At 45.3% G+C, this 16,886-nt stretch overlaps 1 protein-coding gene across 8 annotated transcripts in view; it reads left to right on the plus strand.

The window, feature by feature from the left end:
* The window catches only part of TDRD12 (tudor domain containing 12), a 122,161-nt gene that overhangs the window by 56,690 nt on the left and 48,585 nt on the right, over window positions 1–16,886 (plus strand). For all 8 annotated transcript variants that reach the window (XM_083145850.1, XM_083145855.1, XM_083145854.1 and 5 more), the window contains 2 exons: window positions 8,799–8,987; window positions 10,456–10,612. In XM_083145850.1, the coding sequence (XP_083001976.1) occupies window positions 8,799–8,987; window positions 10,456–10,612 (346 nt within the window). The remainder of the gene's footprint in view (window positions 1–8,798; window positions 8,988–10,455; window positions 10,613–16,886) is intronic.

Genomic DNA, 16,886 nt, shown 5'->3' on the forward strand with positions numbered 1-16,886 from the left:
GTCTTACTCTGGTCTGTTTGAGACTTTTGAATTCATTTTGTATAGCTGGCCAATTGTCTCTCACCACCATTTTTGCAGTCCCTGATTCCACATTATATTTTTGAACCCAGTTTAATACTGGTGTTAGTGTATTTTCACTTTCTTTGGGTTCCAGGGTTTTACTGCGGGGTATTAGATCTACCTTATCCCTAGCTTTTTTAAGGGTTTCTGCATTGTACCCTCGTTCTGCAAATTTTGAGGACATAATATCAAGAGTGGTATTAAGGGCTTCAGGATCACTGGTAATTCTTTTGGCTCGTAGGAACTGGGAAAAGGGGAGACTTTGAGTTGTTGAAATGGGGTGAAAGCTATCTGCTCTCAAGATAGTATTTTTATCTGTAGGTTTGGTATAAACAAATGTGCTGATTTTCCCATCATTTAATTTGATGTTAACATCAAGATATGCAATCTCCTCTAAACTCATGTTGTAGGTATATTTGATGGGACAGTCAGCTGCATTGACCCCCTGCATTAGTGTGGCAAACTCATCAAAGCTCCCCCGCCAAAACAGTATCACGTCATCTATATAACGACGGTAAAAGAAAATCTTATCTCTTACATCACGATTCAAAAAGAACATCAAATCAATTTGTGCCATGAAACCATTGGCGTACGTAGGTGAGACATGTGACCCCATAGATACGCCTGTCTTCTGCAGGTAATATTTACCGTTAAAAATGAAAAAATTTCTTCTCAAAATAAATTCAAGTAATAACATGAAAAAATCCACATCAGGCCCCACATATAGTGGGTTATCATTAATCAATTTGCGGATGGCTACCAGCCCCTCCGCATGTGGTATGTTTGTGTAGAGGCTGGTGATGTCCAGTGTCACCAACCAGGTGTTTGCTGGAACATCACCCAGCCCCCCCAACAATACCAACAGTTCTGTAGTATCCCTCACGTATGTTGCACCCGCCTGTACACACGGCTGCAAGTAGTAATCGAGAAATTTGGAGATATTACTGCACATCGAATCCCTTGCCGATACAATCGGTCTGCCAGGCGGATGCAACATACTCTTGTGGATCTTTGGAAGGGTATATAATACCGGCACTCTAGGTGCTTCAACCCTGAGAAAATTGAACGTATCTTGGTCAATAACATTATTTTTTAATGCATCAGAGAGAAGTGAAAATATTTCCTTTTTAAAGATTTCACGTACGCCAATGGTTTCATGGCACAAATTGATTTGATGTTCTTTTTGAATCGTGATGTAAGAGATAAGATTTTCTTTTACCGTCGTTATATAGATGACGTGATACTGTTTTGGCGGGGGAGCTTTGATGAGTTTGCCACACTAATGCAGGGGGTCAATGCAGCTGACTGTCCCATCAAATATACCTACAACATGAGTTTAGAGGAGATTGCATATCTTGATGTTAACATCAAATTAAATGATGGGAAAATCAGCACATTTGTTTATACCAAACCTACAGATAAAAATACTATCTTGAGAGCAGATAGCTTTCACCCCATTTCAACAACTCAAAGTCTCCCCTTTTCCCAGTTCCTACGAGCCAAAAGAATTACCAGTGATCCTGAAGCCCTTAATACCACTCTTGATATTATGTCCTCAAAATTTGCAGAACGAGGGTACAATGCAGAAACCCTTAAAAAAGCTAGGGATAAGGTAGATCTAATACCCCGCAGTAAAACCCTGGAACCCAAAGAAAGTGAAAATACACTAACACCAGTATTAAACTGGGTTCAAAAATATAATGTGGAATCAGGGACTGCAAAAATGGTGGTGAGAGACAATTGGCCAGCTATACAAAATGAATTCAAAAGTCTCAAACAGACCAGAGTAAGACACTGTTATCGTAGGGGTAAAAATATTAGGGACTGGGTGGTGCACACCGATATAGCCAAACAATTACAGAATTTAAAAAGACCTAACAGAAGAATACTTGGATGTCATAAATGTACAGGATGCACCACATGTGGCCATATGATAACTGGGAAATGTTTTTACCATCCATACAGCGGACAAAAATATAACATCAATTACAACTTAACTTGCTCTACATCTCATGTTGTATATTTAATAAAATGTCCATGCGGATTGGCCTATGTGGGTAAGACGATTAGAGCATTCAAGGAGAGGATGGCCATGCATAGGTCGGTAATAAGAGCTGCCCTGAATGGGAAACCAGTTGACCAACCTATTCCGAGACATTTTGTGGAAGCGAAACACAATATGGCCAACTTTAGACATATGATTATAGATCATATTCCAGATGATGGAAGGGGAGGAGATAGAAACAGGAGGTTACTCCAGTGTGAAACAAAGTGGATTCACCTTTTAGGGACCATGAAGCCACGGGGGTTAAATGACCACCTGAATTTTAACATTTTTCTTTAAAGATCTCACCCACGCAACTGAAATAACAAGTATTGCCGTAATTGTAAGATAAAAAACAGGAAAATAATGTTAGGAGGCAATACGTAGGGCATATCCTGCACCAATCTGTACTTGTTTTTAATAAAGATAAAGTAATGTTTTTTATGTCTATTAATGTACTGTAATGTTTATATGTATTCATATTTCACTCTTTTGTTGTTTTAGTGTGGTGTATTTGTAACATGGTTATCTGCACGGCAGCGGAACTCTCCTGTGTCATCACCAAGTTTTTGGGGAAAGAATAGTGCGGTGTACTAACAGGAAGTTCCTGTGAAGCAGGACGGAGGAGGGGCACGCCGGCCGAGCAGATACCATGGAGGTATTTAAGGTAAGCTGTATGTATATGTTATTGTTTACTTGTATAAGCCTGAGGACGGGAAATAAACTCCCGAAACGTCGCTGATAACCTACGTGGTTGGCTGAGTTATTATGCTGAGAAGTCCGGTGTGTGCAGCTTCTGCTCGCGAACTGCATAATTCTTTCATTGAAGCGGGCACCCCGGCTATTGACGCGGAGAGTGTGTGCATGCCATATCGTCTGATATATATATATATATATATATATATATATATATATATATATATATATATATATATATATATATATATATTATTATTTTTTTTTTTTTTTATGATCATCAACAGGCAGATAGTCCCTGTCCTATCTGCCTGCGACGAGGGCGCTGTTGAGGGTCTGGTCGCAGCTGCTTGCAGCTCGCCTCCAGAACCCGGCTGCCAGAACCACCGTTCTGGGGTCCCCGTCGCCGCTGCATGCAGCGCGCCTCGCGGACCAGAAGCCAACGCCGCGTACAACAGCATCTGGACAGGGGTAAGTATAACCCCCGGGTCCCTGTTAGCAGGGATCCGGGTGGGATTTCACAGAAAGCGCGGCTAAGTACCTTCAGGTACGGCGCGGTAGGGGGCGGAGCTTAGCGCGACGCGCTACTGTGATGCCGGCTTCCGTCTCCTCCCTCCTCACGCTGCAGAGCACGAGGCACTCTCCGGACGCTTACAGCGCTGGAGATCACGAAGCGGCAGCGGCAGTCTTCCTACCAGCGCCAGACAGCCCTAAAACTGTGAGTTACAGTGGGCGTTAGAGAGAACAGGTGATTTGGGCTGCCAAACTCCCTGATAGCCAGGCGCTCGCTTAAAACGGAGCGCTATTGCTGGCTTGTGACAATCTGTCCCCTATACTCCTCTCCTGTCCAGCATTTCCTGCTTTCCCTGGGTGATTGCTGGGTGTATGAATATGGCTGGGGGTTCCTCAAAAAAGGTGGCCTGTAAGAAATGTGGGGCTAAGTTTACCCCTCAGACTGAGGGCTCACTTATATGTGACCCCTGTACAGCAGGTCCCATGATGTCACCCCCTCCCTCACAAGAGGTGCCTATATGGGCGTCACAGTTGTCTACTGTGATTTCACAATTGGCCTCTGAACTATCTGCCTCCAGGCAGGACAGAGACGCAGCCAGAAATCAGCAGGCTGATTTGGCTGCTGCAGTGGAGGGTTTAACTAGGACTTTAAACCCAGATCCTTCTGCACAGCCTCCTCCTCCCATTTTGGCTCCTGCAAGCAGGATATTTCCTCAGTCTGTCCTATTGGAGGACACTGATGATGATATGCCGGATTTAGAGGAGGGTGATGTTGGGGAGCCTGAGGCTCCATTGCTACCAGAGCCAGAGGTTACCTCTCAGGGTCTGGAGGATTTAATCCAGGCTGTCCGCTTAACGCTTAATGTTACAGAGGAACAGAGGCCTTCTGAGCGTCCTTCTGTGTTTGCTAAGAAGCAAAGACAGTCGGCAGTTTTCCCAATCTCTGAGGAATTGGACGACCATGTAAAAAAGGCCTGGTTACATCCAGATAAAAAATTTCAGGTCTCCCAGAGATTTTTTACCTCTTACCCATTTCCTGCAGATAGCAGAAAGTCCTGTGAGACGCCCCCTACGGTTGACCCATCAGTATCCCGTCTGTCCAAAAAGACAGTACTACCTATCCCGGGAGCTTCCACACTCAAGGATGTCTCGGATAGGCGCTTGGACAGCACCCTTAAAAACATCTACACCTCAGCGGGCCTCCTTCAGCGTCCTGCGCAGGTGGGATGTTGGGTCAATAGGGCTATGGAGGTTTGGGCCGGTCAGGTGTCCTCTAATCTGGGAAATGACCCCTCCTCAGGTGACTTGGTTTTGTTGCTAGAACACATACGGGAGGCAGCAGGCTACCTAGTGGAGGCATCATCAGATGTCTGTCTGCTGGCAGCTCGTATTTCGGCCTTGTCGGTTTCGGCTCGCCGCACCCTCTGGTTGCGTCAGTGGAACGCGGACGCCGATTCCAAGAAGGCGGTGGAGGCATTGCTGTTCTCCGGGGATGCGCTCTTTGGTCCAGAACTGGACAAGATGATCTCACAGGCTACGGGAGGTAAGTCCCAATTTCTTCCCTCAGCAGTCCCTCCTGCTCGTCGGACCTTTCCCACATCGGGAAACCAGTCCTTTCGATCCTTCCGCCCCACACCTAAGTTTAGGGGCAGATCAAGGGGGGGGGGGGCAGTCAGTTCTCGGGGATTCCGAGGCAGGGGCAGAGGTTCAGCCGGCACCCCCATCCTGGATGCCAAGGCTACCTCCAAGCCCTCTGCATGACTCTCCCAGCCCCGTCTCGGAGCACAGGGTGGGAGGCCGCCTGTTGTTTTATCATCAGGTTTGGTCCCTTTCCTGTCAGGACGCCTGGGTAAAGGACCTTATTGCAGTAGGGTACAAGATAGATTTCTTGTTACCCCCTCCTCCTCGTTTTTTTCCAACAGGTTTGCCAGCTTCTCCAGAGAAAAGCAGGGCACTGCAGAGGGCCATCCAGAAACTCAGGGACATGGGGGTAGTTATCCCTGTCCCAGAGTTGGAGAGAAGGAAGGGATTCTACTCCAGCCTGTTTCTGGTTCCCAAGCCGGACGGCTCCGTGAGGCCTATCTTGAATTTAAAACACCTCAATCCGTTTCTGCGCTTCACACGGTTCAAGATGGAGTCACTGCAGTCTGTGATTGCAGGTCTGGAGCCCGGGGAGTTTCTTGTATCCATTGATATAAAGGATGCATACCTGCACATCCCCATCTGGCCTCCTCATCAGGCCTTCCTCCAGTTTGCCATTCAGAATTGTCACCTGCAATTCAGAGCCCTTCCCTTCGGCCTCTCATCTGCGCCCAGGGTATTTACCAAAGTCATGGCGGTCATGATGGAAATACTCAGGGCGCAAGGGGTTACCATTGTCCCTTACTTGGACGACCTTTTGTTGAAGGCTCCGTCCAGGGAAGTCCTGCTGAACAACATCCAGCGGACGCGACAGACACTGGAATCCCACGGATGGATGCTCAATATCCAGAAGTCACAGCTGACTCCCTCGTAGAGGATTCTGTTCCTGGGGATGATCCTGGACACGGTCCACAGACGGGTCTTCCTCCCTGTGGACAAGATCCTTTCTCTACAGGAGTCGGTAAGCTTGGTGCTGCAGCATCGGAGGGTTTCAGTCCTGCTTTGCACAAGGCTGTTGGGAAAGATGGTGGCCACGTTCGAGGCGGTGCAGTACGGGCGTTTTCGATCTCGGCCCTTCCATCTGTGTCTGCTCCAACAGTGGTCAGGGTCGCATCTTTTTCTTCATCAGCGAATTACCCTTTCCCATCAGGCTCGAGCTTCTCTAGCGTGGTGGCTCGACTCCAACAACCTGCAGGAAGGACGGCGGTTTGCCATTCACAGCTGGACGCTCCTCACCACAGATGCAAGTCTAAGGGGTTGGGGAGCGGTCACGTTGGGTCTCCACTTCCAGGGCCTTTGGACGCCGGAGGAAGCGCAGTTGTCCATCAATGTGTTGGAACTCCGAGCGGTGTACAATGCTCTCCTTCAAGCGGAAGTCATTCTCAAGAACAGGGACATCAGGGTGCAATCCGACAATGCCACGGCTGTGGCTTACATAAACAAGCAGGGAGGTACTCGCAGCCGTGCAGCGATGAAAGAGGTGAAGAGGATTCTGCTTTGGGCGCAGGAGCACGCGGGGGCCGTATCTGCAATTTTCATTCCAGGCGTGGAAAATTGGGAGGCAGACTACCTCAGCCGACGAGACGTCCATCACGGAGAGTGGTGCCTGCACCCCCAGGTCTTCCAGACCTTGATCCGTCGGTGGGGATGTCCTTAGATAGACATGATGGCCTCCAGGCACAACCATCGGTTGCCTCGGTACTGCGCACGGACAAGAGACCCTCAGGCGGTGGCTGTAGACGCGCTCACCGCTCCTTGGACGGATCAGTACCTTTACTTCTTCCCTCCGTTGCCTCTCATTCCTCGGGTCCTACAGAGAATCCGCAGGGAATCGGTAACAGTGCTGTTCATAGCTCCGGACTGGCCTCGCCGGTCGTGGTACATGGTTCTCACAGACCTGTTGGTAGACGAGCCGTGGCCTCTTCCACTCTTCGAGGACCTGCTCACACAGGGTCCGTTCGCCTGTCCGAACTTACAACATCTTCATTTGACGGCATGGCTGTTGAGAGGTCCATTCTAAGAAAAGCAGGGATCCCTCAGGCAGTGATCCCTACCATGATCAGGGCCAGGAAGCAAGTAACTTCGGTGCATTACTATCGCATATGGAGGGCCTATGTGGCCTGGTGTGAGACCAGAAGGGTTTCTCCTGTAAATTTCAAACTGGCCCGGTTGCTTCTGTTTTTACAAAAAGGTCTTTCCTCAGGACTCCGGCTGGGGTCCTTGAAGGTGCAAGTGTCCGCTCTATCAATTTTTTTCCAAAGGAAACTGGCGCTCCTTCCTCAAATTCAGACATTTTTCCAAGGGGTGTTGCGACTGCAACCACCTTTCAAGCCCCCCACGGCTCCGTTGGACTTGGTCTTGACCTTTCTCCAGTCCTCCCTGTTTGAACCCATGGAGGACGTGGAGTTAAAGTATGTAACTTGGAAGACCGTCTTGCTTCTGGCGTTGGCCTCGGCCAGAAGGGTGTCGGAGCTCAGTGCTCTCTCTTGTAGGCCTCCTTTCTTGCGTTTTCATGAGGATAGAGCGGAGCTGCGCACTTCCAGTGTTTTTCTCCCAAAGGTGGTCTCGGCCTTCCACATTAACCAACCTATTGTGGTACCGGCCTTTAGGGAGGAGTCAGAGGACGCCAGAGCGCTGGACGTGGTCCGGGCCTTGCGCATATATGTATCCAGGACAGAGTCCATGCGTAAGTCAGATGCTCTTTTTGTCCTCTATGACTCCCTGCATCCTGGCTGGCCCGCCTCCAAGCAGGCCTTGGCCAGGTGGATTAGGCTGACAATCCGTCAGGCTTATGTGGCTTCCTCTAGGGTGCCACCGTCTTCTATTTCCGCTCATTCTACGCGTTCGGTGGGTACCTCCTGGGTGGCTGCCCGTGGAGTGTCTATTCAAGAGTTATGTAGAGCGGCTACTTGGTCTGGCCGCAGGACCTTTGTCCGTTTTTACAAATTTGACACTTTTGCGGCGACTGCTTCGCAGTTTGGCCGCTCTGTGTTAAGGGGCTCTCAGCGTCATCCCACCCGTGTTGGGAGCTCTGGGACGTCCCCACTGTAACTCTCCAGTGTCACCTAGTGGAGGAAAGAGAAAAGGGGATTTTGTACTTACTGTTAAATCCTTTTCTCAGACTCCATAGGTGACACTGGACGCCCACCCGACGCTGTCTCTCTCTCTCTTTTCTTGCTGTTTCAGGTTGATCAGTTACTAATCAGTTACCATATGTCTTAGGAGACATTGATACTTCGCTTTAATGATGGGTTTGTTTCATTCTGTTATGAATGTTGTTTTTCAACCTATGTTTCACTCTATGTGAGTGTGTGTGTGACTTGTTATGTTTAACCTCCTCTCGGAAGTGTGTTGTTTTTTCTTTCTTCCAGCTCCCTCCGGGCACATACCTAGACTGCCTAGGAGAGGAAGTAGAAGGGGAGGAGTTAGTCACTGTTAATTATTCTAGAGTGCCCAAGCTCCCTGTGGTCGCCTTCTATTCCCCACTGTAACTCTCCAGTGTCACCTATGGAGTCTGAGAAAAGAATTTAACAGTAAGTACAAAATCCCCTTTTCTTCAAAATGATATTAAACATTCAAAACACAGCACATTATTTAGTGAATGGGTGAAACACATTAATTTAGTCCACAACTGCAAAAAGCGGACCACTGCTGCTTTGTGCGCTCTGTTGTAATGTCTGTGCGCACGCTCAGCGAGTTGTGTGCACAGCTTAGAGGGAACACTGAACACTGCCTCCCCTTACTGATCTGTACCTACATACCCAACACTGCCCCCCCCCCTTACTGACCTGTACCTACGTACCCAACCCTTCACTGAACTGAGCTTGGAGTGTTTATATTACAGCGCCTGATGAGGGCCGGCTTCGATGGACCCAATCTCACAGAGTCCTACTGCTGGGCCCCGATAGCTCAGGGGTTTGATACAATTGTCATCTCTCATAAAGGATCAGATCCCATGTGTTACATTCCTTCTCTGCTGACGTTCCTAAACTGTGCTTCAGTCTTGTACAAACATCTGTCCGCAAAGCATGGGGTAAGAAGTCTCCAATATCTCTGTTGTGTGGTGTTCTCATTGCTGCAGGATGCATTCGCAGTTCTGTGTGTGTGTGTTTGTGCGTGTGTGTGTATGTATCTATGTGTATATGCATAGAGCACTCCTTTTGTTAAATTCTGCTTCCCGCCCCACCGCCTGGACCTCAGCTAGAAAGCACCAGCGATGTGCCGCTGATGGGTCCGATCCAACTAATCCTTTATGTAGGAGGCTCAGTCTGTAGGGTCTGACCAGATGCTCATCGGGTCAGGGGGGAGGTGAAACACATGCGAGTGGGTTCGATTCTATCGGCCCGATCTGTCAGAATTGAGTGAAATCAGTTCAAATCGCAAAAATGTATACCGCAGGACAATATGGTCAATATCCCGCCACATACACAATACTGACTATTGGAATGGAATTATTACAGTCAACATACCGACATGATCATAATGCCAAAGGTGTTAAAATGCTGACACGGTTAGAATGTCGACATGGACACCATCTTATTGTAGCACGTTCCTTCGCTTGGCTTACTGCGCTTGGCACACTATTATATTCTCTCTCTGTGCCCGCTGCGATGGTAACATACCAACAAGTCCGTTTTTGAGGAGAAATTTGGAAAAACTTTATTCTGTAATATGTGTCATCATTTTGGCTGTCGGCATTGTGGTTGTGTCGATGTTTTCTTACTGTTGCCGTTTTACTTGTTGGTATTGTGATGTCTGTGTCTCGATTTGTTGGTGGTGTGTATATGTCGGTCTATTGTCCATCGCTGTTTGGTTGTGGGGATTCTGTCTGTCGGCAGCCTAACTACATAGCGTGCTGTCTACTGTACACGATAGAATTATAGACAAGCCGCATCTTAATGTGATAATGTGTACATATATTTTCAGTGGCATCCATTCTGAATTGATGATATAGGGGGTTTAATATGGGATTCCGGCTGTCGGAACGTCCCTTGCCATAGTTTTAGCATTCCCGGATCCTTGCGAGTCAACCTAACCCCACCTTGCGAATGGTGGCACGCCGGCCCGCCATTCGCAAGGCGCTATTCTTCACACTGGCTGCGAATGGACATTTTGCATAGACCTCCATTCACAGCATGCAGGGGAACTCCCACATCATTCGATGTTCACCAACCATCGAATGATGTTGAACATGCATGCATATATGAGTGGTCTGAGGCACCCTTACTTGTGTGTGGGCATTCTGAAGGAAGTGGGCGGGCAGCTGAACACCCATAAAACGCTTGGCGTTCACATATTCTAATCGGGCCGGCAGCCCCTGCCCGCAGTCCTGGGTGCGTGCACCCAGCGATCCACGTATTCGCAGTAACAAAACAGTAACAAAACATCGGTCCCCGTGCGAACGAGCGGCAGTTGCAAACGAATATGAATAAGGTCCATATTCTCTTACGTGTGTGTGTGTTCTGAAAAGGTTATTGTAGCTCATACAGTTCCTTTGTCAGCCCTATGCAGTGATCATCTGTCCGGGATGGGACAAGGCCCACGAAGTGTACAAGCTGCTGGTGGACTACAGCAAATGCATCCGGCCGATAAGCCCCATGCTCCTGTTGGTTGGACTTAAGAAGGAGGAAGTTGAGAGCGTTAACCTTAAAAAGCCATGTGAGTGACACGTAATACACTGCGGGGTACAGGGTGGTGTTCTGGTGATATCGTCGCTCTCTGTCCAAATCTCCTTAGATGGAAATATATATATATAATCGTTCACTCTCACGGCGGCACTCACGGTCAAAATAAATACCATAACACACTGTATGTGTTCAACGTTTCAGTGCTAGTGCACTTTTATCAAGAACAGTGTTCTTGATAAAAGTGCACTAGCACTGAAACGTTGAACACATACAGTGTGTTATGGTATTTATTTTGACCGTGAGAGTGATCGATACGTATACCTGATGATAAAAATGGGTACTTATGTATTATCTGGACTCCCATGTTAAATGCACCCCATTTTTTCATACCCCTACTATCCAACTACGCATGGAGTTGATTTTATATAGTGTGGCGAGCGTAGCGAGCCACCGTGCCCGAAGCGTGGTGAGCGCAGCGAACCCCGCGAGGGGACGCGGTCTCATAAGAAAAACGGGAGCCCAGATATTACATAAGTACCTAAAAATGATAGTTGATTTACCAAACAGCGGCACTCGGCAGGTTTTTTTCAAAATATTGCATTAAACAGTGACCAAAAACCAACGTTTCGGGGACTCGCCCCTTTGTCAAGGTGCAGGTGAAAACCTGCTGAGTGCCGCTGTTTGTGTAAATTAACTATATATCATTTTTTTTTCCATGTAAGTAGATGTGGATATAGTCAATGGTGGAATTTTTTGTCAATCTATAGCGCACCCTGTATTCTTCAGCCTAGGTAAACACAACAAATGAACCTTTCACCAAAAAAGTTCGTGGGATTCTAGAGCAATAAACAATAGTGCCACCCTGGCGAAAAACACATACAAAACACACTTACACAAAAAAGATTTTTGTTGTTGTGCGTGGGTCACTTTAAATATTTTTAGCAACCTTGAGATTGGATGGAAGAAAAAAGACCATAGTGCAAATAAAGTTTCCACACTTTAGCTAATCCAATAATAAAGGAATGCACTCACAAACGATGGAATGTAACAGGCATATAAGAAGGTCTTTTTATTCTTCACACAATAGTCCACGCAGATTCTGGGGAACTCAAGAAACAATCTCTAGTGCAACATTGTTTGTCAGAGTAAAAAATATACATTTATTAGACAAACTCACATGATAAAAGGAATAAAATCGCATATCACCCACACTGGGGTACAAGGATCCTCCAAAGGATGGATGTGCATCAAACAGTTTTTCTTATCCAGTCCACAGGGGTCCGTTCGGCAGCAGTGGTATGCTTAAACGCGTTTTCAGGCTTAACAGCCCTTCATCAGAAGCATATCCAAGCGTGTCGAGCGGGGCCCTTTTTAAACCCCACCAAATACATACAAAGTGATCACAGCTGTACGTGATCGTGCATCATAATCCGGAAGTCAGAGGACGCTCCGTCGGAGGTGACGCTTGAATTTACCAAGCATCCTGGGAATTGTGGTCCATTCAGCGCATATGGTATGCCGGAAGTCAATGTCCGCTCCGGCGGAAGATGACACTCAATTCCGCAATGTCTCCTGGGATCTGTAGTTGTTTTTAAACATACGTCCATATTGATGCATGCGTCCGCTTCATGGAACGCATTTCCGGAAGTGTTCCTCAATATGCTTGGAACGCACGTCCATTTTTTTAAAACGGAATCAAGTCCAACATATATATATAAAAATAAAGAGTAAAACAATGAATTAGATACTATATAAAACATATACAAAGGATGAGAGAGATGTAGAATGAAGCTGAAAGGACAACACACTATTTTCAAAGAAACCACTTTAATTCAAAATCGCCATTCAAACCTGCTGGCACTAGTGTTTTTAGTTTATGGATCCATGACATTTCAGCTTTGGCTAAGGGAATGTCTATATTGTTGGATTTCCAATTAGGATTAATTTGTTGGATCCCCCAGAATGATTTGATATGGCATGGATTTGAATGGTGCATTTTTGTAAAGTGGGCTGAAACAGTGTGTCCCTCCAGATTCTTTCTAATATTATAAATGTGTTCTGCTGTCCTGGTTTTCAGACATCTAGATGTCTTTCCTATGTAAACCAGGTTACAAGAACACTCAAGTGCGTAGACAACATTCTTAGAGTTACAAGTCAGGAATTCTCTTATGGGATATTTGGTCCCTTTTACTTCAAATTCTTTTATTTTGCTGGGACCTTTGGTGGTCTTACACATTAAACAAAGGCCACAGCGGTGGAACCCCTGACTACGTATACTGTTTCTTTTAGGCACATCAAGGGCACTTCTAACAAGAGAATCTTTTATGGTGGTTGATCTTCTGTAAATGAACTTAGGTTTGTTCGGAAGATAGGTTCCAAGGATGGGGTCATTTTTTAAAATTTTCCAGTTCTTTTTGAAAATATTCTCTATTTCCTTATGTTGGTAATGGAATTTAGAGATGAAAGACCACTGATGTTCATTATTTTGGTTTTTCTTTTCTTTTGTTTCTTTTCTAATGAGTTCATTTCGATTTAAAGTGTTCACCCTGGATCTGGCTAAATCTAGGTTATCCTGGGTATAACCTTTCTCGAGGAATCGAGTATTCATTTCCTCCATCTGTTCATTACAGACAGTAGATTCTGTGCAGTTCCTCTTTACTCGTAGAAACTGACTGAAGGGGATACTGCTCAGCCAATTCCCATGATGTTGGCTGGTAATTTCGATCAGACTATTTGAGTCAGTTTTTTTCCTGAATACTTTCGTATTCAGCTGCCCTTCTTTAACATATAAACACAGATCCAAAAAGAACACTTCCTTCTTACTTTTAAAAAAGGTCAATTTTATACTCATGTCATTAATATTGAGGGAGTTACAGAAGTGGTCTAAATCTTGATCATTTCCCTCCCATACAAAAACGATGTCATCAATAAAGCGCCTCCAGAGCACCAGGCCTGACCCCAGCTCCCCTCCATGCCATACGGTATTTAATTCCCAATATGACATGAAGAGGTTTGCATAGCTGGGGGCAAACCTGGTGCCCATGGCGGTACCCACCCGCTGTAAGTAGAAATGGCCATTGAAATAAAAATAATTATTGCGCAAAATAAACCTAATGCCCTCAACAATGAATTCCTTCAATTTTTCAGAATAATCAGTTGTTTATTCTGAAAAATTGAAGGAATTCATTGTTGAGGGCATTAGGTTTATTTTGCGCAATAATTATTTTTATTTCAATGGCCATTTCTACTTACAGCGGGTGGGTACCGCCATGGGCACCAGGTTTGCCCCCAGCTATGCAAACCTCTTCATGTCATATTGGGAATTAAATACCGTATGGCATGGAGGGGAGCTGGGGTCAGGCCTGGTGCTCTGGAGGCGCTTTATTGATGACATCGTTTTTGTATGGGAGGGAAATGATCAAGATTTAGACCACTTCTGTAACTCCCTCAATATTAATGACATGAGTATAAAATTGACCTTTTTTAAAAGTAAGAAGGAAGTGTTCTTTTTGGATCTGTGTTTATATGTTAAAGAAGGGCAGCTGAATACGAAAGTATTCAGGAAAAAATCTGACTCAAATAGTCTGATCGAAATTACCAGCCAACATCATGGGAATTGGCTGAGCAGTATCCCCTTCAGTCAGTTTCTACGAGTAAAGAGGAACTGCACAGAATCTACTGTCTGTAATGAACAGATGGAGGAAATGAATACTCGATTCCTCGAGAAAGGTTATACCCAGGATAACCTAGATTTAGCCAGATCCAGGGTGAACACTTTAAATCGAAATGAACTCATTAGAAAAGAAACAAAAGAAAAGAAAAACCAAAATAATGAACATCAGTGGTCTTTCATCTCTAAATTCCATTACCAACATAAGGAAATAGAGAATATTTTCAAAAAGAACTGGAAATTTTTAAAAAATGACCCCATCCTTGGAACCTATCTTCCGAACAAACCTAAGTTAATTTACAGAAGATCAACCACCATAAAAGATTCTCTTGTTAGAAGTGCCCTTGATGTGCCTAAAAGAAACAGTATACGTAGTCAGGGGTTCCACCGCTGTGGCCTTTGTTTAATGTGTAACACCACCAAAGGTCCCAGCAAAATAAAAGAATTTGAAGTAAAAGGGACCAAATATCCCATAAGAGAATTCCTGACTTGTAACTCTAAGAATGTTGTCTACGCACTTGAGTGTTCTTGTAACCTGGTTTACATAGGAAAGACATCTAGATGTCTGAAAACCAGGACAGCAGAACACATTTATAATATTAGAAAGAATCTGGAGGGACACACTGTTTCAGCCCACTTTACAAAAATGCACCATTCAAATCCATGCCATATCAAATCATTCTGGGGATCCAACAAATTAATCCTAATTGGAAATCCAACAATATAGACATTCGCTTAGCCAAAGCTGAAATGTCATGGATCCATAAACTAAAAACACTAGTGCCAGCAGGTTTGAATGGCGATTTTTAATTAAAGTGGTTTCTTTGAAAATAGTGTGTTGTCCTTTCAGCTTCATTCTACATCTCTCTCATCCTTTGTATATGTTTTATATAGTATCTAATTCATTGTTTTACTCTTTATTTTTATATATATATGTTGGACTTGATTCCGTTTTAAAAAAATGGACGTGCGTTCCAAGCATATTGAGGAACACTTCCGGAAATGCGTTCCATGAAGCGGACGCATGCATCAATATGGACGTATGTTTAAAAACAACTACAGATCCCAGGAGACATTGCGGAATTGAGTGTCATCTTCCGCCGGAGCGGACATTGACTTCCGGCATACGATATGCGCTGAATGGACCACAATTCCCAGGATGCTTGGTAAATTCAAGCGTCACCTCCGACGGAGCGTCCTCTGACTTCCGGATTATGATGCACGATCACGTACAGCTGTGATCACTTTGTATGTATTTGGTGGGGTTTAAAAAGGGCCCCGCTCGACACGCTTGGATATGCTTCTGATGAAGGGCTGTTAAGCCTGAAAACGCGTTTAAGCATACCACTGCTGCCGAACGGACCCCTGTGGACTGGATAATAAGAAAAACTGCTTGATGCACATCCATCCTTTGGAGGATCCTTGTACCCCAGTGTGGGTGATATGCGATTTTATTCCTTACATCATGTGAGTTTGTCTAATAAATGTATATTTTTTACTCTGACAAACAATGTTGCACTAGAGATTGTTTCTTGAGTTCCCCAGAATCTGCGTGGACTATTGTGTGAAGAATAAAAAGACCTTCTTATATGCCTGTTACATTCCATCGTTTGTGAGTGCATTCCTTTATTATTGGATTAGCTAAAGTGTGGAAACTTTATTTGCACTATGGTCTTTTTTCTTCCATCCAATCTCAAGGTTGCTAAAAATATTTAAAGTGACCCACGCACAACAACAAAAATCTTTTTTGTGTAAGTGTGTTTTGTATGTGTTTTTCGCCAGGGTGGCACTATTGTTTATTGCTCTAGATGTGGATATAGTGTAATCAAATTGGCTTATTAGTAGTCCTTTATATGATTCTTTGTGTAATGCTGGGTACACACCAAAACGATTTGGATTGGATGCAAATCGTGTGCAAATCGGAGCGTACAATTTGCATGCCATTTACATACGATTTACATACGATTTGCATACGATTTGCATACAACCCGATCCCCTCTGTATTCAGATGAATGGATCTTTTACAGATCCTACCTGCAGCAGGTAGGATCGGATTCGGATCCAATTCAGATCCAACCAAACGATTTTGATCCAATCTGCATCCAATCAGTCTGAATTGGATCCAGATTGAAGGAATTGTGCCAAAATCGTTTTGGTGTGTACCCAGCAGTACTAGAAGTAAAGTCCTGCATTGCCTGCCTGTAATTTTATTACTCTCTCGGGATGATTCAGGATCGCTCGGGCGGCGGATGTTACAAGACATCAGCGCCCACCCCCTCTTCGGCGCACACCGACGGAAATGAAAGTCGGTTTAATTCAGCGACAAGCTAATGATTTCTCTCCCCTTCGGCCACATGCGAGGGGATGTGTTCGCGGTCATCTCCTCGCATGGTACCAAGTGGATTTGGTGGGGGAGTTCGGCCGGGCGGTGTTAAAGCTGCTCGCTTAGCAGCGAACAACCGCTTCTTAGTGAGCGGTAATGAATATGGCTCTCTGTCTCCACCTCTATAATTATTTTCTTTCTTTTTTTCTTCCCGTTCTCGCTCTCTATTTGTCTGTCCCCCTGACACTTCCTCCCAGCAACTTCTGACTGTCCCCACCCTTTTCTTTTATCTTCCCCACCTTTCCTTCTCCA

Source organism: Crinia signifera, chromosome 6, assembly GCF_055691185.1.
Source record: "Crinia signifera chromosome 6, ASM5569118v1, whole genome shotgun sequence".
Classification (NCBI taxonomy): Eukaryota; Metazoa; Chordata; class Amphibia; order Anura; family Myobatrachidae; genus Crinia; species Crinia signifera.